Source organism: Diabrotica virgifera, chromosome 7 (assembly GCF_917563875.1).
Source record: "Diabrotica virgifera virgifera chromosome 7, PGI_DIABVI_V3a".
In the NCBI taxonomy this organism is placed as follows: Eukaryota; Metazoa; Arthropoda; class Insecta; order Coleoptera; family Chrysomelidae; genus Diabrotica; species Diabrotica virgifera.
In genome coordinates, this window is record NC_065449.1 from 24,681,196 (window position 1) to 24,703,508 (window position 22,313).

At 31.2% G+C, this 22,313-nt stretch overlaps 1 protein-coding gene across 1 annotated transcript in view; it reads left to right on the forward strand.

The window, feature by feature from the left end:
* The window catches only part of LOC114333076 (serine protease gd-like), a 59,981-nt gene that overhangs the window by 16,951 nt on the left and 20,717 nt on the right, over positions 1-22,313 (forward strand). Inside the window, exons 3-4 of the mRNA XM_028282900.2 lie at positions 5,870-6,023; positions 11,149-11,485. Of these exons, the coding sequence (XP_028138701.2) occupies positions 5,870-6,023; positions 11,149-11,485 (491 nt within the window). The remainder of the gene's footprint in view (positions 1-5,869; positions 6,024-11,148; positions 11,486-22,313) is intronic.

The window sequence follows — 22,313 nt, forward strand, 5'->3', positions numbered from 1 at the left end:
CCCATTGACTGATCGGGACACAAAATGAGCAGGTCCTTAGAAGAATGGGGAAGAACCGAGAGGTACTAACCACCATCAAATCTCGAAACTTGGAATACTTTGGACACATTATGCGAAGCCCTCAATGCCCTCCTACAAGCCATCCTGCAAGGAAAAATATTTGGAAAGCGCGGTCAAGAAGAAGGACATCCTGGTTCAACAGATTCAACAGGAAGAACCTCAGAACCTGGTTCAACACAACATCTGTGCAGTTTCCCGCGTTGTTGCAGATAAAGTGAAGATTGCCATGCTGATAGGCACATCAAGAAGAAGAATTTACCACGTCAAGTGGTTAGCTACAAAAGTGCCATGTTCTTTAATAGCCGTAAACGAAAACGATTCACTAATATCGTTTCCTGTCTTTTAAGCCATACAAAATTTGCAAAAGTTTGAAAATTTCAGCAAAAGCTTTGCTATCGCTTTGATATCGCACGTGCCGGTTTTTTTTTTCGTCTCTAAATCTATTGACCCTGGCCTATTAAGCAAAAGTGACTATAAATTTTATGTAGATAACTAAAGGAACTATATTTTTACATAACTAAGATTTGTGTCCCGCAGACGAAATATTTGATTAATTGGTATTGCAAAATTATTCTCTTAGTCATATTGTGGAAAACACTTTTTTAGACTAATTAAAAAAAAACAAGAAATAAATATTTGTTTGTAGAATTCCCAAATCTTAAAATTGTTTTCTACGAAAATCGTTTATTGATGTTAATCATTAACATAAGGACTGGTATGCATAAACACAATTTGGTAAAACCGCAATGGTGTGTCTAGTTCATTGCACTATTGTTTGTGATTTTTTTATTTAGCTTAAATACCTTGAAAACTAAGCCCATTTGCAGGGTACAGTTGATTTCGAAATCAGGATATAGTGTAATGTGTAATATATGTGTTGAGTAAATGTCTTGTAACTTAGTAAAGTCAATATGATTATCTCTGCAAAGAGACGCTAATTGTATCCGAACGTCTGCTGTCCCTCCGCTCCGGTGAGAACCTATACCACAAGGATAAAAATTATTTTCATTCATTGATTTTTAATAAACGAAAAATTCTCCACCCTGCTGAGATTCTAACTTGCAACCCTTGGATCTAAAAGTAGGCCCTCTTACCACTGAACCACACGGGTGGTGGTATTTATAATGATCTTTAAAATAGAAATAAATAAAATTCTTGTTAAATGCTCAACAGCCCTAGCTGTGGCGAATACCGAATGGTCAATATCTTCTTATAGACTAAGAGCCACTATAGGTGAAATTTCTTAATCATTTTAGGCACAACAGGACCCTGTAACTTAAATAGTAGAAGCTAAAAGAAAACGTTTGAACACTATGCCGTCATTTTTCAGTGGCACATGCGTCTACAGTGGCGCATCAAACTTTCCACTTTCCACCAGAATTTAATTTTTTTCATTTTTTTAAGTTCTATGTGATTAAGACATAAGATTCATCGTAATTTTAACCCACCACCCCCTTCTCCCTGCCCCCATCATCAAAAACTTTATTTTTCGATTTTATTTTTTTTTTTGGTGGGATGCAAACAATTTTAAAATTAAATAGTTAAGGCTTTTATAAAACGCGTCTATTTCTTATAGACCTGTAGGTTGAGTGTACATAACCTCAAAAGATTTTTAATTTTTTTTTTTTGGAAAAAAGTATATAACTTTTTTTTTGGGGATAGCTGCAGATCTTATTTTTTCTTAGTCTTATGTATTTCATCAAACACTATATTTCTAATTTTTTTCAGATTTTTTGTAACGCTGGTCACCTTCAAAAATCCAAAAAACTGTTTTATAAGGGGGTTTTGGGGGGTTTGAACGTGTTTTTCTAATTTTTAAATATTCTAAAGGACGCAGTTACTTCAAGTTACATATAACCTATAAAAACAAAATTGATTTGATATATTAAGAAGTTTATAAAATAGAGAAAATCCCCCAAAACCCCACAAAAAACAGTTTTTCGGATTTTTTAAGGTGGGGAGCCTTACGGAAAAATCTGAAAAAAATTAAAAATATAGTGTTTGATAAAACACACAAGATTGAGAAAAAATTAGACCTGCAGCTATTCCTCAAAAAAAGTTATACGCTTTTTTGAAATAAAAAATTCTTTTAATTTTTTGAGGTTATGTACACTCTACCTATGAGTCTATAAAAAATAGGCATGTTTTATAAAAGCCTCAGCTATGCGTGTGAATTTTTTGAAATTTTAAAACTGATTGCATCCCACCAATAAAAACTAAAAACGAAAAATGAATTTTTTGATGGTTGGGGCAGGGGGAAGGGGGTGGTGGGTTAAAATTACGCTGAATCCTATGTCTTAATCACATAGAACTTAAAAAATTAAAAAAAAATTAATTCTGTTAGTAAGGGAGGGTAACTTTTAATTTATTTTTCCCGTCCATAAGTGGAACGTTTGATGCGCCACTGTCGACGCATGTGCCACTGAAAAGTGACGGCACAGTGTTCAAACGTTTTCTTTTAGGTTCTACTATTTAAGTTATAGGGTCCCATCGTGCCTAAAATGATTAAGAAATTTCACCTATAGAGTCTATTATGTCTTCTCAGTGTCTTCTCAATTCACTATCGACGGTTTATACTTCGTCTGCCACCTTGGCGCTATTTTGGCTTTAGTCTAGTGTTATGATTTGACTAATTCACATTTTTGTGATGTGGGTTTTTACGAAGCTTCTAATAGAAAAGTGTATTTAGCACAAAATAGATGTGAGGAAAAAGTCTACTATAGAATAAGTGCATAAAATACATCCAAAAGGCCATAAACATGTCAAAATAAGCATACTAAGGGCCAGATTTTGTAGTTTGGCGTTTATTGGGGTGGCTGAAGACAAATACGCTATCTAGAGTATTAGTCTGGGCTGATTATCAGAGAATAGGCCATTTTTGGGAAAAGTTATTTACCAGCAATTTTATTGCTGGAATCGAAGCTTATGATTATATATATATTAATAATATAGATATGCAAAGTCCGCAGAGAGTGCGCTACTTTTTTTATAAACAAAATGGCGCCCGAAAATCGTGTTTTTTCAATTATTGCACTATAACTCCGAAGATTTTAAATTTACAAAAAAACACTCAAATAAAAATTCACCGCAATTAAATTCTGCATAGAGATATGTTTTTCCGATCTGCTCCGACGAAAATTTTCCTCGGAAAATGCGGGTTTTCCCAACAAAACCTTTAATTTTCAAATAAAGTTTTAGATAAGTAATTATCTACCAATAATTAAATAATTTGGTGACTTAAAAGCCTTCTTGGTTTGGATTATAGCTCCAGAAGCTGGTAAAAATTAAACGAATATTTTAGCAACAATTTAATTGTTAAAAAATAATTTACGGTCGCAATAATAACCAAAATAATTGTGATATACTAACCAAACTTTGAAATCTTATAAAGATGAGATGCCTATTTAACATTTTGTCGACAAAATATAAATTTTTTATTTTTTTGCATAATCTTTAAATGTTAAAAAAATAGTTATAAACAAATTAACGTTTATCAGAAAGTTTTTATTATATTCTAATTTCAAAAAATAGTTAAAATGCGTATTTCAAATATCTTGAAAAGGAATGTTTTAAAACTTTTTTACAACATTTGCAAAAAAGTTATGAAACAGCAAAGTAAACATACGATTACTGCGTTGTTTATAATTTTTTTTAATTCTTTAAAAGCGTAAAAGTATTATGTATTTACCCGTACACATACACAACTCGCGCGAGTTTAAAGCGTGTCAGTCGCTTCGAGTGAACATCTCCGGCTCTGTATCAAGCATACTTTAGCGCTAAAAATTACAAAAAATTATTTTTAATCTTTGATTAAAATAGAACCATTGAACTAATATTTTATATTCTTTGTGAGTAATTAGATTGTACCACAGACTCACTTTTAAGCTGTGAAACAATTAAAACCAATTATAAACAACGGAGCTATCGTATATTTATTTTGCTGTTTCATAACTTTTTTGCAAATAGTTGGAAACATTTTTTGAAGCACTCATTTTCAAGACCTTTGAAATACGCATTTTAAGTATTTTTTAAAATTAGAATATAAAGAATTTCTGAAAAATGTTAATTTGTTTATAACTATTTTTTTTAACATTTAAAGATTATCCAAAAAAAAATTTATATTTTGTCGACAAAATATTAAATAGGCATCACATCTTTATAATCTTTCTAAGTTTGATCAATGTCTCATGATTATTTTGGTTTTTATTGCGACTGTAAATTGTTAATTTACAATTGAATTGTTGCTAAAATATTCGTTTAATTTTCACCGACTTCTGCAGTTATAATCTATATTAAGAAATCTTTTATTTCACCAAGTTATTTAATTATTGATATATAATTACTTGCCAAAAAATTTATTTGAAAATTCAAGATTTTGTTGGGAAAACCCACATTTTCCGAGGTAAATTTTCGTCGGAGCACATCGGGAAAAACATTCCTCTATGTAGAATTAAATTGGGGTGAATTTTTAATTTGAGTGTTTTTGGTGTAAAGTTAAAATCTTCGGAGTTATAGACCAATAATTGAAAAAAACACGATTTGGGGGCGCCATTGTGTTAATAAAAAAAGTAGCACACTATGTGCGTACTTTGCATACCTATATTATTAATATATAGGATCATAATATTCGATTCCGGTAATAAAATTGCTGGTAAATAACCTTTCTTTGTACTTTACTAATTAGACCAGCGTATTATAACTATTTTTTTTTTCAAAATTTAAAGATTATGCAAAAAAACGAAAAATTTATTTATATTATGTCTATAAAATATTAAATAAGCATCTCATCTTTATAATCCTTATAAGTTTGATCAACGTATCATGATTATTTTGGTTATTAGTGCGATCGTAAATTGTTTATTTACAATTGAATTGTTGCTAAAATATTCGTTTTATTTTCACCGGATTCTGGAATTACAATCTATACCAAGAGAGCTTTAATGTCACTAAGTAATTTAATTATTGATTAATAATTACTTACCTAAAACTTTATTTGAAAATTAGAGTTTTTGTAGGGAAAACCCGCATTTTCCGAGGAAAATTTTCGTCGGAGCAAATCAGGAAAAACATATCTCTATGCAGAATTTAATTGCGATGAATTATTATTTGAGTGTTTTTGTTGTAAAGTTAAAATCTTCGGAGTTATAGAGCAATAATTGAAAAAAATAAGATTTGTCGGCGCCATTTTGTTTATAAAAAAAGTAGCACACTATCTGCGGACTTTGCATACCTATATTATTAATATATAAGATCTTATAATTCGATTCCAGCAATAAAATTGCTAGTAAATAACTTTTCCATGAATTTTGCTAATTAGCCCCGAGTATATGAAGCAGCAGGCCTACGTCTCTCCGATGAGACTCCAATAAGAGTCTAAAATCGTCGATTCAGAGTGCTGAACTGCTCTACGTATTCTATGTGAGAAATAAGATTATTTTGCCTTCGCATTGCAACTGAATAAAAATGGTATCCATTTTTATTTTTATTTTTATATTAGTATTACTCCTATAGAGTAACTAGTTCAATTTTCCGTTGGAACTTTACCAAGCTGCAGACGGGGGTTGTGAATTGCATAGTGTAGAATTCCTTCCCTTTTGTCTTCACTGCAGCATCCATTTGGCTTGCATATTGTAGAAGCCTTGGAGGTGTCACCAGTGAAATGGACCAATAATTTTTCAATTTAAAAATCTTTTAATAATATTTTTAATATTTTCCAATATTATTAATGTCATTTCCAATAATTAGGATTGAAAACTTTACCTTCCATATTTTTTCGTTTCATTTTTTTATTTATTTTTTTTTTTTGTAGAAACTGAGACTAGAAAGACTAACTAAAGTACACGAACTTAATGATGGCACGACGGAAGTTACATACAACATATACTTTCCATCTAACGAAGTTATACCTAAAATAACTGGAATCACATATAACAATATAATGTACTGTAGCAGTTATGAACCACGTAAGTCTTTTAAAAACTATATCATATTTTGTTTGGTTGCATCCTTCGCTCATTTATTTAAATATCTTTATTCATATCTTCTGACAAGTTCTGTTCATCCTGACAAGTTTATGATTGTGAAAACTAGCAGGTTGTTTTTAAGTTTATTCAATAGCAAGCTGTACATAATATATAAAAAAAATATATATTTGGGCATAATAATATACTGGGCATTTTAATATACATACAGTGAGCATGTAAAGGTTGGAATAAATTCATTTTCTCGAGAATGGACGATTTTGGTAAAAAATCTCAAAACAGGTCAATTTTTAATTTCAAATTGCGACTTTTGACATATGTATCATACTAGTGACGTCACCCATCTGTACGTGATGACGTCATCTATAATGTTTTTAAATGAGAATAGGGGTCGTGTGATAGCTTATTTGCAAGGTAATTCAATTCTCTATTCAGTAATATAAACATTAACTAATTATTTATACAGGGTGTCCAAAAAAAATTTTTTTGAATTAAATTTATTGACAAAAAGAAGAATTTGTGTAATATATTTAACTTAAAATACATTTTACTGCTGTCAGAAAAAACAGGAAATAATGTTTTTTTGACAACTAAATATTGTTTTTTGCATAAACTCAATATTAAAGCCGCCACCCACCTTCCTCTTAACAGTTTGAACTTTTGATTTAAGCGAAAAGGAATGATTATTTTCCAAATAAATATTTTTTCTGTTTTCTGAGAACAGTAAAATGTATTTTGAACTAAATAAATTACATTCATCCTTCTTTTTATGTCAATAAATTTAATTCAAAACAATTTCTTTTGGACACCCTATATAAATAAATATGTAAATGTTTATATTACTGCATAGAAAATTAAATTACCATTCAAATGAGCTATCACACGACCCCTATTCCCATTTAAAAAAATAATCGATGACGTCATCACGCCCAGATGGGTGAAGTCACTAGTATGATATATATGACAAAAAGTCGTAATTTAAAAATAAAAATTGACATCTTTCGGGATTTTTTTCCAAAATTGTCCATTCTCGAGAAAATTAATTTATTCCAACCTTTACGTGCTCTCTGTATATGTTGGGCATTTTAATACGTCCGACACATAGAACATGCCAAATGACAGAAATTATATTGATGGTAAATAGCAGTCTGATGTTTGCATGAGAGTTTAATGAAAGGGTAACAAATCAATTGGAAATTCTGTCCGACAAAATACATGGGACGTTTTCGTAGTCTGACGTTCGAAACCTGTAACCTGTTCCAGAATTAAAACTTCCAATATTCCAGTGTTCCCGTACATCAAAGTTTGTCCTACTAGACACCGTTAAGCTATTAACAAATTTTCAGCTTGCTATTAATAAACTTTTTTGGTACGCGGTGATTATTTAAATTTCAAATAATCGTAGCACTTTACATAAACATTATAAAATAGTCTAATATTTGCATAATCCTTAATCATGACCCAGTGAAGGTCAGTCCAATCCCTGATATTACTCAGCCAAGATTTGCTTGTTCGTCTCACACCTTTTCTATCATCTATTCTTCCTTGCATGCTTCATGTTTTTCTTATTTTAACTCTCTTCAGAAGTTTCCCATTATTTCCAATGTGTCTGAATACTTTTTAATTGTGATTTTAGCCGTACAAGGAATTTTATCATCATCATCATCAACACCTATTCCATCCTTCGTCGGATGTAAGCCCCCCTTAGGTGCGTCCATTCATATCTGTTTGCTGTTTTTTGCATCCATTCGTGATCAGCCATTCGCTTGGTGTCATCAGTCCATCTTGTTTGAGGTCTGCCTCTACTTCTTTTGCTTGCCCTTGGTCGCCATTTGAGCCATTCGACCTCAGTCTCTGAGTTAGACTCCCAGCACTCTTACTACCGTTCGCCATTTTTTTGTCATTTCTTGGTTATCTTCGTTCCTATTTGTTAGTGTTACTCCCAAGTAATCGAATTGGCCGACAATTTCGAAGATATATTCGTTACTTGAGCTTTGTATCTTAAAGTACTGTCCCAGATGATTTTCATTTCCCTTCATTACCGTATATTTCGTTTTTTCTTCGTTTATTTCTAAACCATATTCCTTGGTTCTTTTCTCTAGTATATTAAAGTTTTCTCTTAATTCTACAGGTCTCCTTGTTATTAAGGTAATATCATCTGCGTATGCTACACATTGATTCCTGTGATGATATATTGTTCCTCTAGTATATATGTTGCATTCTCGTAAAATCTTCCACCTTGTCGCAGGCCTCTATTGGTGATAAAGCTATCCGAAACCCGTCCTTCTACATAACTTTACTTTTAGTGTCACTGATTATGCATTTAGTCAATCTTACTATTTTTGGTAGAAATTCAAAATATTCTTGCTTTCCATATACTTTACTTCTTTTTATGGTATTGTATGCCTTTCTAGGATCAAGAAATAACATATTTAATGCTAGATTTAATTCATTTAAGCTAGATATAATCTGTTTCATTGCAAAAATTTGGTCTATTACCGATCTACAGTAGGAAAAATGAAAGAATACCCATGAACGAACATATAAAACACGCTGTATTTTCCTGTCACCGTGTCACACAAAAAATTGGCCAGCGCAAGTACATGTAATAATTATTGTTACATGTACTTGCACTGGACAATTTTCTTGGTGACACGGTGACAGGAAAATACAGCGTGTTTTATATGTTCGTTCATGGGTATTCTTTCATTTTTCCGACTGTATGTGCTCTAAAACCCGCTTGATATTCACCTAGACAATTTTCAAATTTTCTTCTTCTTCTTCTTCTTTATAAGCAATTATGCTTGTTCATTGGCGGATTGATACCTCTATGGAAGGTTGTCACTCCATCTTTTGCGCGGTAGGCCGATACTTCTACCGATTGGTGATTTATCTCGTACTATTTTGACCACACGTGTCTCCTCCATTCTGGTTATGTGGTTGTTCCATTCTTTTTTTCTATTTAGAATCTATTCGTTTATACACTGTACGCTACATTGTCTTCTAATATCTTCGCTCCTTTTTCGATCTCTCAGTGTATTTCCTGTAATTTTTCTTAGTACTCTCATCTCTGCCTTTTCCAGTAGTCTTTGTGTTGTGGCTGTATCGGGTCTTGTTTCTGATGCATATGTCATTATTGGTCTTATACTGGCTTTATAAATTCTTGACTTCATCTCAGTGTTAATATGTCGGTTTCGCCATATAGTGTTATTAAGGCATCCTGCCAATCTATTTGCTTTTTGTACTTGATTTCTCACTTCTTTGTCTAGGTCTCCGTAACTTGACAATGTAATTCCAAGGTATTTTATTTCCATTACTTGCTCAATACTGATACCATCAATTTCTATTTTGCATCTGATTGGTTCTTTACTGATTATTATTGATTTGGGTTTCTGAGATGAAATTGCCATATTGAATTCTTTTGCTCTTATGTTAAATCTGTGGACTAATCTTTGCAGGCTATCTTCATCTTGGGCTATCAATATTGCGTCGTCTGCGTAGCAGAGTATTTTTACTTCTTTGTTTCCCATTCTATTCTAACCTCTTCATTTGTTGACGTTTTTGATGATTTCATCCATGATTAAATTGAAAAGCATAGTACTCAATGAGTCTCCCTGTCTTATTCCGCTGCCTATATCTATAGGTTCTGTAAGTTGTCCATCTATTCTGACTTCCATTTTGTTGTTTTGGTAGATGTTCTCAATAGTTTTTATGATATCTAGAGGGACTTCTCTATTATACAGAAGATGGATTACATCTTTGCGTCTTACTCTGTCAAATGCTTTCTTTAAGTCAATCAGACATAGAAATGCTGGTCTATTATACTCTAGTGATTTCTCAGTAATTTGCTTTATGACGAATATTGCATCTGTACACGATCTTCCAGTACAAAAACCCTGCTGTTCATCTGCTAAACTTATCCTCTGATTCATTACGTCTTGTAAGATTTTAGTTGTTAGTTTTAGGGTAGTATTTAACAAGTTGATACCTCTGTAGTTTTCTGGCTGCTTTTTATCTCCTTTTTTGAATAGTAGAATTAGTTCGCTCGTTCTCCACTCTTCCGGTATTTTATTGTGTTTTATGATTTTGTTAATTAATGTTGTTAATTGTTCTGTCATTGCTGTTCCACAATATTTCAGTCATTCGTTTGGTATTCCATCCTTACCTGCAGCTTTTCTGTTCTTCAGCTTTTCGAGTGTTTTTCGTACTTCCTTTGCACTTATATTAACATCTTCATTTGTGGTAATTTCTGGTGTTTCCGGTTCTAGCATCATTTATTCTTCCTCTGCATAGAGCTTTTTTAGGTAGTCAATCCATGTATCCTTTTCTATGTGTTTTGGTTCTATTAGTTCCTTTACCTCCGTTCTTTGACCTCTTATAAAGCGCCATATTTCCTTTTGGAGTCCATAAAGATCATGTTCCATTTCTTTCGAAAAACGTTCCCAGTGATCATTTTTTATTCTTCTTACTACTGAACGTATTTCGTTTCTTATAGTCTTATAATTATCGTATGCCTCTTGTGTTTTAGTTGACATGTATTTTAGGTAAGCTTTTTTCTTCTCTTTACATTTTTCCTTCACTTCTGTACAAATCCATGGAGTTCTTCGTCTTGGAAGCGATTTATTTTTATTAATGTTTCTTTCACCAAGAACTTCCTTGGCTGAGGCTAAGATATTAAACTTAATTTTTGCCCAGCTTTCTTCGACTCCGTCACTTTCTGTGATATACATGTTGCTGCTTTTTTCCGTTAGTTTTTTTGGAATAGTTATCTTGTGGAGTCGTCCTGTAAGCTTTCGGCTTTAATCTTGGTCGTGTATTCTGCTGTTTTGTTATCACATATATGTGTTTTCATTCTGATTTTGCACAATACCAATTTATGATCGCTTCCTATTTCTGCTGATGTTAGTGCTCTTACATCCAAGATTAGAGACGGGTGTAACTCTCTATTCGACAGAATATAGTCGATCATAGATCTTTGTCCTCTAGTGTTTTCAAAAGTGTATTTGTATTGTTATTTATATTTTCAAATTTTGTTATAGATAATAAAAACAATAAATAAAAATAATACAAACATAATCTAAATAATATTCTTTATTTTTACTTTTAGTAGGCGCAACAAGAATAGTTAACGTTAGGTACCAACACGACTCCAATTTTACTAGACAAGAAAAAGGATTCTACAAACCTGAAACTGAACAAGATATTTCAGAAGACAATATTCCTGTTAAAAACCCAATTGAAAAACCAACGACAACTCCACGAGTAGCAAAACCGACTCCAGACAGAGTCACACCAGTACCTCCTCAGATGCTACCACCACAGCACAAACTAAATGAATCACCTACTGTACTTGATCCACCCAACTCATTCCTGAAACCTTCTCAGGACATACTACCTCCCGTTCCTAACCCTACTGAGACTGATACGGATCTAATTGATGAGAAGTATATCAAAATATTTTACTATAAAACTCATAAACTCTCTTTTTTATGCGCGTGCTAATCAGAAATATATCAGAGATAATTAGAAGTTATGTTTAAAAATCACACTAAATTTTCTCTTTTTTTTTCACTCCTGTAACTTTTTAAAATAAGCATTACAGAAGTTTTCAGAGACTTTTGACCCTCGGTAATAATATAATCTTTGATTCTGCGTTTAAATTTTTCAAAAATATATATTAGTTTTCTTAGCATTCGAAAAAAATTAAAGCATTTAAATAGCAGTGGATCAAGATTTTGACTTCGGAAAAAATCAAACAAGATAGAACTTTCTGTAATTTGATTAAGAAATGTTTAATAAACAACATATCAAAAAGTTCTACTCCAGAAGTGGGGGAGGTTTTATTACAAATAAACTGCGAAATTAGTTGTTTTTTTAAATACCTCCGAAAACATAAATCCTAGAAAAAAACTATCTTGACCATTGAAAAATTCAGATAATTTAAAAAACCTTACATAAAGATTTTTCTAAATTTAAATCTATAGCTTCTATAATTTTTTATTTATAACGCTAAAGCCACCCTTCTCACAAACATTGGCGCACTATAAACTAGCGATCGGCAAAGTGCACGGTTGAGTTATTTTAATATAATTCTTTAACTGATGGATCAAATCAAATTCTACAAATTGGACGTAAAAGAAGAATAACTAAGCTATCTGGTGGTTATAATAAAAAGAAATAAAATTTGTGGGCATAAGTACGGTGTGGGCGGAAAGTGAGACTTACATCAATTTTGTTTAAAAATTATTTAAAAATGTATAACTAATACAATTTTACCTACAAAACTCTCAAATTTGCACAACTTACCTTTGAAATATCTAACTAAATGATGTTTCTATCAAAAACAATATCAAAAATTTAATTCAATTGATACGACGTCTCAAAAAATGTAATTTTTGACAACTTCGTAGTTTTAGAGAATTACTACCTTCCACTTTAAGACGGTATTACTCAAGTTTGAACAAATTTATTACAATTCTGTAGGTGATGAAAGGGTTGCCAATGCGAGTCCATTATACCACTGGATAAGGAAATAAGTCAATACTCGCCATCTTATAGTATGTATGTTATTTATTAGTTGTTACAATCATGGGACAACCGGTTTCGAAGCTTACATTTTATGCTTCATCTTCAGGCCCAGTACATATAGTCTTCACATATACAAACTACTAGATATCAGTATTTGGAACTGTTCTACAGCCAAAGGTATTATTCCGGAAGTCACCAGTCCCATCAAAAAGCAGACTAGTTTTATTTTTAGAATCTTGTGTTGCAAATGATGGATTTTTGTGGCTACAGTTGGTTTTTTGTCTCAAAAATTTTTTTCAATGCAGTTGTTTTTACTTTGTGTTTAATTTTTGTATAAATGTAAAAAACATTTAAATTTAACACTGGGACATTACTCACAAATTAACAAGCACAAAATTTTTAAAAAAAGAGGGTTTCTTAGGATGCCATGGAGATATTTTATTTTTTCTATTTTTATATGTCAGATTTCCCAAAAAAAAGTACTGGGTACTTTGGGATATTTTATTTTTCTATTTTTATATGTCAGATTTCCCAGTACTTTTTTTTTGGGAAATCTGACATATAAAAATAGAAAAAATAAAATATCTCCATGGCATCCTAAGAAACCCTCTTTTTTTTAAATTTTGTGTTTGTTAATTTGTGAGTGATGTCCCAGTGTTAAATTTAAATGTTTTTTACACTTATACAAAAATTAAACACAAAGTAAAAACAACTGCCTTGAAAATAATTTTTGAGACAAAAAACCAACTGTAGCTACAAAAATCCATCATTTGCAACACAAGATTCTAAAAATAAAACTAGTCTGCTTTTTGATGAGGCTGGTGACTTCCGGAATAATATCTTTGGCTGTAGAACAGTTCCAAATACTGATATCTAGTAGTTTGTATATGTGAAGACTATATGTACTGGGCCTGAAGGTGAAGCATAAAATGTAAGTTTCGAAACCGGTTGCCCCATGATTGTAACAACTAATAAATAACATACAAACTATAAGATTGCGAGTATTGACTCATTTCCTTTTCCAGTGGTATTCTGTAGGTGTTTTTTTAAATCTTAGGATGTTTTCTTTAAAATGCACTAAATTATTGTACTCTACAAATGAAATTAAAAATTACTTTTTGAGAAAATTAAGAAAGATTAAGAAATATAATACAAAGAACTAAAATTACCAGCTACAAAAATGTTTATAGAAAGTGATCAAAGCTTTTTTTCTGTACAACTTACCTAAAATACATTTAACAATAAGCTTCAACCATAATAAATGTTCAACAAAATTTTTTTTTGAACTCTTATACAGTATATGTCTGTGTAACTTGGAGGAACCTATTGATAACTGTTTTATTATCAGTTTTACGAAAAAAAGTTATTCTTTATAAAATACTCTGCATCGTATAGAATCTAAGATTCAACCATCAGATATCAAATGTTATTAATTTTATAGGTATATCAAAAAATATCAATTTCACTCAAGAGTAAAGCACCTTTATATTTCACATTATCGAAAATTGTTATTAAGAAAAGTAGAAAAGTTGTTTGGAATTAAAAACTATGTTTCAATGTTCAATTAAATCCTTCTAACTGAAATATTGTGAACTATAAAGGTACTTAACCGTTAAGCGAAATTCATATTTTTACATACCTCGTATAAAATTGAAAAAGTTTGATATCTGATGGTTGTATCTTACATTTTAAACCAGATAGACCATTTTATGAAGAATAACTTTTTTTTTCGTAAAATTGATAATAAAACAGTTATCATAATTTTAGTAAAATGATGATGGGTATCCGTAATTTGAGAACAAATTGAAAAAAAAATTCAAGTAAAAGGATGTAATCGTATATGTATTAAAATATAGTTTTTAATTCCAAACAACTTTTCATAATAACAATTTTTGATATTCTGGAATATAAAGTTACATTACTCTTTAACGAAATTCATATTTTTGACATGCCTTGTATAAAATTGATAAAATTGGATATCTGATGAAGCATTTTATGAAGAATAAATTTTTTTGGTAAAATTGATAATAAAAAAGTTTCCCATATGGTTCCTAGCTATGCAGACATACTGTATAAGAGCTTCTGTATAAAAATTTTCAAATTGTAATGCCATATTCGGATTCAGCATTATCCAGTGGCGGCTATTCAGAGGAGGCAAGGGAGGCTTAGCCTCCCCATAAATTTTTTTACACACGCTACACTGTTTTGTTTATCTTAAATCTCGAAAACAACAAGCACTCTCACTATTATACAACGTGTAAATTCCATATTATCACTAAATATCCATACGCATGGAGCATTAGCATTAGAACGCATGATTGCGTCTCAGTTTTTTTATTATTATTGTAGGCAGGACCCTGGGTTATGCCGAGATGCATGAACGGAGCCGAGAAGCCGGCTAGCCTCCGTTGCTAATGCTCCGTGCAGGGCAGCAGGCGTTTAATGAGACCCGGTCTCCTAACAGTGGCATCTACAGTACCATCACACGCTGCCCGGAGATTTACCAACGGAGGCTAACTAGCTTCTCGACTCCGTTGACGTTGCATGCATCTCGGAACAACGAATTTTAGGGTCTTGACTAAAAATAATGAAAAAACTAAAAGTGCGAATTTTGTTATGAAATTTGGTATTTGGGGTTAGAATAATATTTGGAACAACTTGTTCAAATAACTTCTTCCGATATTTGTAACGCAAAGCAAAATGTCGGTAATTTATCATGTTTTTGGATTCGCAGTAGGTCGCTTTTAGAATTAAAAAAATTCAGTTGAGTATCTTAAAAAATGTTAACCTTGAACCTGTATGGACTGCAAAACTTTAAATCTGTATTTATTTTGATATGCATATCTACTTACAAAGATGGAATTGTTAACAAATAAACGACACAAACTTTGGTATTAAACTTTTACAATTAGACTAATTATTTTTAAAATGATATGATATTATGAAATTATGAATTTATGATGATATTATGAAATGTAAATAAAAAATGGTCAAAAAATGGGGCCTTAAATTACATTTTTTGGCGCATTTTTCTGCTAGTGCAAATTTGTCTACATATTTTAGAGTTAGGTATAGCCTCCCCTATTGTAAAAAATCACGAGCCGCCACTGGCATTATCAAAAACAAAATAAAAACATATTGGAAACAAAGTAAAATGATGAATTTAACGATATTTTTAAAATTTATAGGAATAAAAGGCAGATTTCGAGCATAGGTATAGTTTAATCAAATCTTTCCCAAGTATACTTTCGCTAATTTAGCATCATCAGGGGCATCTGAAATAAGCCAAAAGAACGCCATTGTAACAAAAGAAATAAGTGGAAAAACTTTGACAAAAAATCAAAGTTGATGTTAGACAAAAAATTACAATAACTTAGAATTACTTCGTCAAAACAGGAAGATATCCCAGCAAATTGTAGATAACATTTGTATGGCAAGAAAGTAATTTAAAAAATGTTGCAACTAATAAATAACATTAAATACACACTGGACGAAGGACAAACAGATCAAAAATTAATTAAAGTTTCCGGATACTACATCTTGGCAAGAAAAATGTAAGAACAGTTTTTCTTACATTTTTCTTGCCAAGTTGTAGTAACAGTTGTTCTTGCATTTTTTTTGCCAAGATGTAGTATCCGGCAAATTTTAATTTTTTGATTTGTTTGCCCTTCGTCCAGTGTGTTTTTTGTATTTATTAGTTGCAAAATTTTTTAGATTACTTTCTTGCCATACAAATGTTATTAGACTAGTAAAATAAAATTCCACTACATGTAAATCACAATGTAAATTCGTACAGGTTGAAACTAATTTTATATCAAAATTTAGGTGGAGACAAAAGATATTTTCAAGAAAGTATCCAAATCATACAAGGGGATCATTGTTTAAATAATTAAAAAGGGGTCATTTTTGCAAAAAAATTACTTTTTTAACTACTGAGGTCATTCAACTACTAATGAAATTCTATATGATTTTTTTCTGCAAAGTTGAAGGGTAAATATTTTACATAAGACTTACTAAATTAAATTTGACCCCCTATTTATTTAAATAATTATATATAAAGCTTAAAAACAAATTTTCAAAAAATTATTTTTAGCGTTTTAAATAAACACTATAAAATATCTTATCTTACAGGAGAAGTTGGGCTATGTTATCAGTATTAATAAGAAAAAAATCGGGCTAAAATATTAAATATTTTTTGAGATATTGAATTTGTTTTTTAAATGTTACTCTATTTTCAATTGCAAAAACGCGGTTGTTGCTAAAGAAATATATTTTCGATAAATGTATTGATAAATTAAAATTTCAATTAAACTTCCCCCTAAAATGGCATTTGAAAATTATTCAAATTTGTTTATAATTTGTTTTTTTAATAACATCGCGTGGATTAAATATTTTAAAATGCCGTTTCGATAATTGGGTTCCCGGGAATTTTTCACTAATTATCAAATCTTTTTGTCTTTTTTTCGTCTTCTTTTTTTTTTTCTTGGAGTTTTATGTATTAAGGGCTCTTTTAGGGTTAAGTTTCATTAAGAATGTCGAATCTCTAAGTTGTAGATTCTAGACCTAAAAATATTAAGATTGGTCTAAAATCACTTAAATAAAATGTGGCTACTTACTGAGTTACAGGGTGTTTTATTTAAAAATTTAAAAATTATTTTTACCAAGTACTTTCAAACTAATTGGCGTATCCTTATCATACTTGGCAGAAAGTGTGGCTACTATCTTCTTCTTCAGGTGCCGTCCTCGTTCCGAAGTTTGGCTATCATCAAGGCTATGCGTATTTTTGATACCGTAGATCTAAATAATTGGCAGCTGCTGCACTTGTACCAGTCTCTTAAATTCTTCAACCATGAATGTTTTCTTCTGCCAATGGATCTTTTACCTATTATTTTTCCCTGAATAATTAATTGTAGTAGCTGGTACTTTTGTCCCCTCATTATATGTCCCAAGTATTGCAGTTTGCGCTTTTTAATAGTAAGCGCAAGTTCTTTTTCTTTCTGCATCCTTCGCAACACTTCCATGTTTGTCACTCTCTCTGTCCACGATATTCTCAGTATCCTGCGGTACATCCACATCTCGAATGCTTCTATTTTCCTTGTATCGATCTTTTTCAGTGTCCAAGCTTCCATTCCATAGAAAAGAACTGACAGCACGTAACATCTCATCAGGCGAATTTTAAGATTTAAACTTAGCTCTCTTCCGCATAAAACTGTTTTCATTTTGGTAAAAGTAGCTCTAGCTTTTTCTATTCTGATCTTGATTTATTCAGAGTTGTCGTTGTTTTCATTAATCACAGTTCCCAGGTAATTATATTTTCTAACACGCTCAATTCTTTGATCATGTACGGTTATGTCAGAAAAATTCTGTGGAGATTTCGACACCATCATTATTTTTGTTTTTTTGATGTTAAGTGATAAACCGAACTTTTCGCTGCACTCTACTATTCTGTTTATCAGTGTTTGGAGATCTTCCGGGGTTTCTGCTATTAATACTGTGTCATCAGCGTATCTCAAATTGTTTATTAAAGTGCCATTTATTTTAACTCCTATATCTTGGTCAGCAAGGGCTCTGTTTATAATATCTTCTGAATATAAGTTAAACAAGGTTGGTGAAAGTATGCATCCCTGCCTTACGCCTTTTTTGATCTCGAGTTCCTCGGTTGTTTCCCGTTCTACTCTAATATTCGCCTTCTGGTTATAGTAAATATTGAAAATAATTCTGAGGTCCCTTTTATCCAAGTTTTTCTCTACCAACAGTCTCATCAGGTGTTCGTGGCGAACTTTATCGAACGCCTTGTTGTAGTCAATAAAGCACATATATATATCCTGGTTAACATCCAGGCATCTTTGGCACATGATATTAAGTGCAAATAGTGCTTCCCTTGTTCCAAGCCCGTTTCGAAACCCGAACTGAGTATCACTGATGTCAGCGTCTACTATACGTGATGTGGCTACTATACAGTCTACTAAATTGTGATAAACAAAAGTTTCTATCTACTACCAGAGGCGTACGACAGGGGATAGTGAATGGTTGACTGTTTTCAAATTCTACGCCACTGAGGCTATTACTATTTTAGCAAAATTTTTAGATTCTTCAATACCTTCTCTGTAAATAATATTCTCTTTATTAGTAACGATTAAGTCATTAGGTTTCGAGATATTGGACGTTCAAAATGAAACGGCATAGTTATTTTGATTCATTCATTCATTTTAAACTTCCAATATCTCGCAAACTGATGACTTTATCGATACCAATAAAGTTATTTACACACAAAGTATTGGAGAATCGAAAAATTTCGCTAAAATATTAACTCACTCAGTGGCGTAGAATTTGGAAAGGGTCAATCATTCACTATCCCCTGTCACACGCCTCTGGCAGTAGCTACAAACGGTTATTAATTATAATTTAGTAGGGTGTATAATAGCCACACTTTATGCCAAGTATGATAAGGATACGTCAAATAGTTTTAAAGTACTTGGTAACAATAATTTTTAAATTTTTAAATAAAACACCCTGTAACTGAGTAAGTAGCCACATTTTATTTAAGAGACTTTAGTTAAATCTTAATATTTTTAGGTCTAGAATTTACAACCCAGAGATGCAATATTCTTAATGAAATTTAACCCTAATAGGGCCCGTAGTAATATAAGTCCAAGAAAAAAAAGAAGAAGAAAAAGAACGACAAAAAAATTTATTAATTAGTAAAAAATTCCCAGGAACCCAATTATCGAAACGGCATTTCAAAATATCCCCGCGACATTATTAAAAAAACAAATCATAAACAAATTTGAATAATTTTCAAATTCTATTTTAGGGGGGAGTTTAATTGAAATTTGAATTTATCAATACATTTATCGAAAACATACATAAAAATAAAAATAATTGGATCTTACGCAGGTGAATATATCTTTGGCAACAACCGCGTTTTTGCAATTGAAAATATACTAACATTTAAAAAACAAATTCAATATCTCAAAAAATATTAAATATTTTTCGACCATTTTTTTTGCTTAATACTGGTAACATAGCGCAACTTAGTCTGTAAAATAAGATATTTTATAATGCTTATTTAAAAAGCTAAAAATAATTTTTTGCAAATTTGTTTTTAAATTTTTATATACAATTATTTAAATAAATAGGGAGTCAAATTTAATTTAGTAAGTCTTATGTGAAAGATTTACCCTTAAACTTTGCAGAAAAAAATCCTATAGACCTTCGTTAATAAGTGAATTACCTCAGCAGTTAAAAAAGTATTTTTTTTTTGCAAAAATGACCCCTTTTAATTATTTAAACAATGATCCCCTTGTATGATTTGGATACTTTTTTGAAAATATCTTTTGTACCCACCTAAACTTTGATATAAAATTTGTTTCAACCTGTACGAATTTAAATTTTGACTTTTTTTTATTTTATTAGGCTATATCTACATTTTGCTGGGATATCTTCCTGTTTCGACGAAGTAAGTCTACGTTATTGTAATTTTTTGTCTAATATCAACTTTGATTTTTTGTCAGTTTTTTCCACTTATTTCTTTTGTTACAATGGCGTTCTTTTGGCTTATTTCAGATGCCCCTGATGATGCTTAGTTAGCGAAAATATACTTGGGTAAGATTTGATTAAACTATATGCTCGAAATCTGCATTTTGTTCCTATAAATTCCATATATTCGAGCATTCAACCTACCTCTATTATATTTTTAAAATTATTTATACAAAACAATTGTTATTGTTTAAACAATTCATAAACAATTAGCGGCAAAATCTGTGAGCAGAACTTTTTACTTTAACATGTAAACTAACCAGTGGCGGCCCGTGAGGTAGTGCCATAGAGCCATGGCACTACCTTGCTAACTATCCATAAACATATTTTTTATCTTCAAAACTTTTTAATTCCTATTAATTTTTTTGTGTGTATTTCTTTTGATCTTCATAAATTATATAAAATATGGCAACTATGGGCGCAATACAATCCCTGCCGACAGCGGAGAGTATTCGACAGGAGAATCTCCTTCGCGCCGAAGTCAGTACTGGCACGAGTAAAGAGAGAAAGATTTTACGAGCATTATATGTAAGTGACAGAGAAAGAGCTATATTGGACTATTAGTATACCTTAACATTAGTAGTGTTCGCGCAGTACAAATCGAGCATACCCAGAGTAAGTTCGGGATTAGTTTCCAATGCGCAGGCGTCAACGTAAACTTATCCTGGACATGCTCAGGATTTTTCGCTCCGCGAACAATTTTCGGATTCGCAATGTAATGACGGGTTGCATACATTAAGGTTAGAGAAGGAAGCTTTTTGTTGTCTCTTTCTTATTTCGAAATAAATGTCAAAAAAAATGCAAATGCAACAAATTTGTATGTCAACAAAGAGAAAAAGAAAAGAGAATAAAGGCAACAGGCAAAGGATTAACTTTCTATTCAATAATTCAATGCCTTTCTTAGAAGGTAGAAATTTGATTAGAGTCTTTCTTTATTATTTCCACAAGTCCACAATATAATGTGGTTATTTCCACTCTGAAATCCAGCTTACATTTTTGTAGAGAGTAAAAGATTGTTGATATGTAGATATAAAAATTACCTTTAACTTCATGAGGGTTTAACATTATCTGAAGGAAGGAATAATTTAGTAAAACAATAATTTCCAATTTTGATATCTATGTATTGAATTTAATGGGTTGTGGCATTGTGTTGTGGTTTATTACACCACAAAAATAATGAAATATAACAAGACACAAGAAATAGTTTCAGAATAAGTTTGATGTATTGTTTATGTTTCATTATATTCAATTAGAGACTAATTTAACTCATAAATTAAACTGAAAAATAAACCACAAGAATATTTAGGTACTTATAAGCTCATTTAGATAGAAGAAATTAAGTAAAAACAGAGTACAATTTATTGTAATACATACTACCGTAATAGATAATTATCGAATATCGAATGAAAATAATACTTGAAAAGGTACCTACTTATTTATAAACATACGAAATTGAAAACATTGACAAAAACAACTAAAAAAGCTTTAATATAAAAAATATTAAAATTTGTTTGAAGAATATTTAAATGACACAACACTTTACATAATTTCAAAACTTTAACAACCAGAATCTACATCTACAAGTTGTTTAACAAAACAATATTTTAGGTTAAGAATTGGAAGGAGTAAGAACAGAATGTCAAGAAATTCTTCCCAAATATTTTGTGCGCCTGTGCGAACTTAAAATCCGAAACAAAATCCTCGAACGTCGAGAGCGTACCCCGGGCATGTTCAGGATCTTTTTTCTGTACTGCGCGAACACCGAATTAAAAATCCGGAGGGTGTTCAGAGGGAAAGATTTGGACTCCGCGAACGCCCAATTTTGTAATGCGCAGGCGTTCTCCCTCTGTGTATACCCAGGACGTACTGCGCGATCAAAGCTATTAGAATCTCTGTGCCAGGCACGAGGGTATGAAGCCAGGTCTATTTATTTTGAGTTTCTTTACGTACTGGTTTGTCGCTTTTATTATGTATATTTTCTGTTAAAAAGTTTTTGTATTTATAATTAAACTTTTGGTGCATCATGATCATGGGTATTTTGATAATATTTTGATTATTTCTTAAGTTTAATTTATTAATTGACAATAAAGATTAGTATTTTAAATTTTTTTTTGGTGGTTTTTCGCTAGAAAAAAAACTACAAATGTTATAAGGTGTTGTGGAGCTTTCGAGTTAGCTTTAAGAGGTCACGACGAAAGAGAAAAT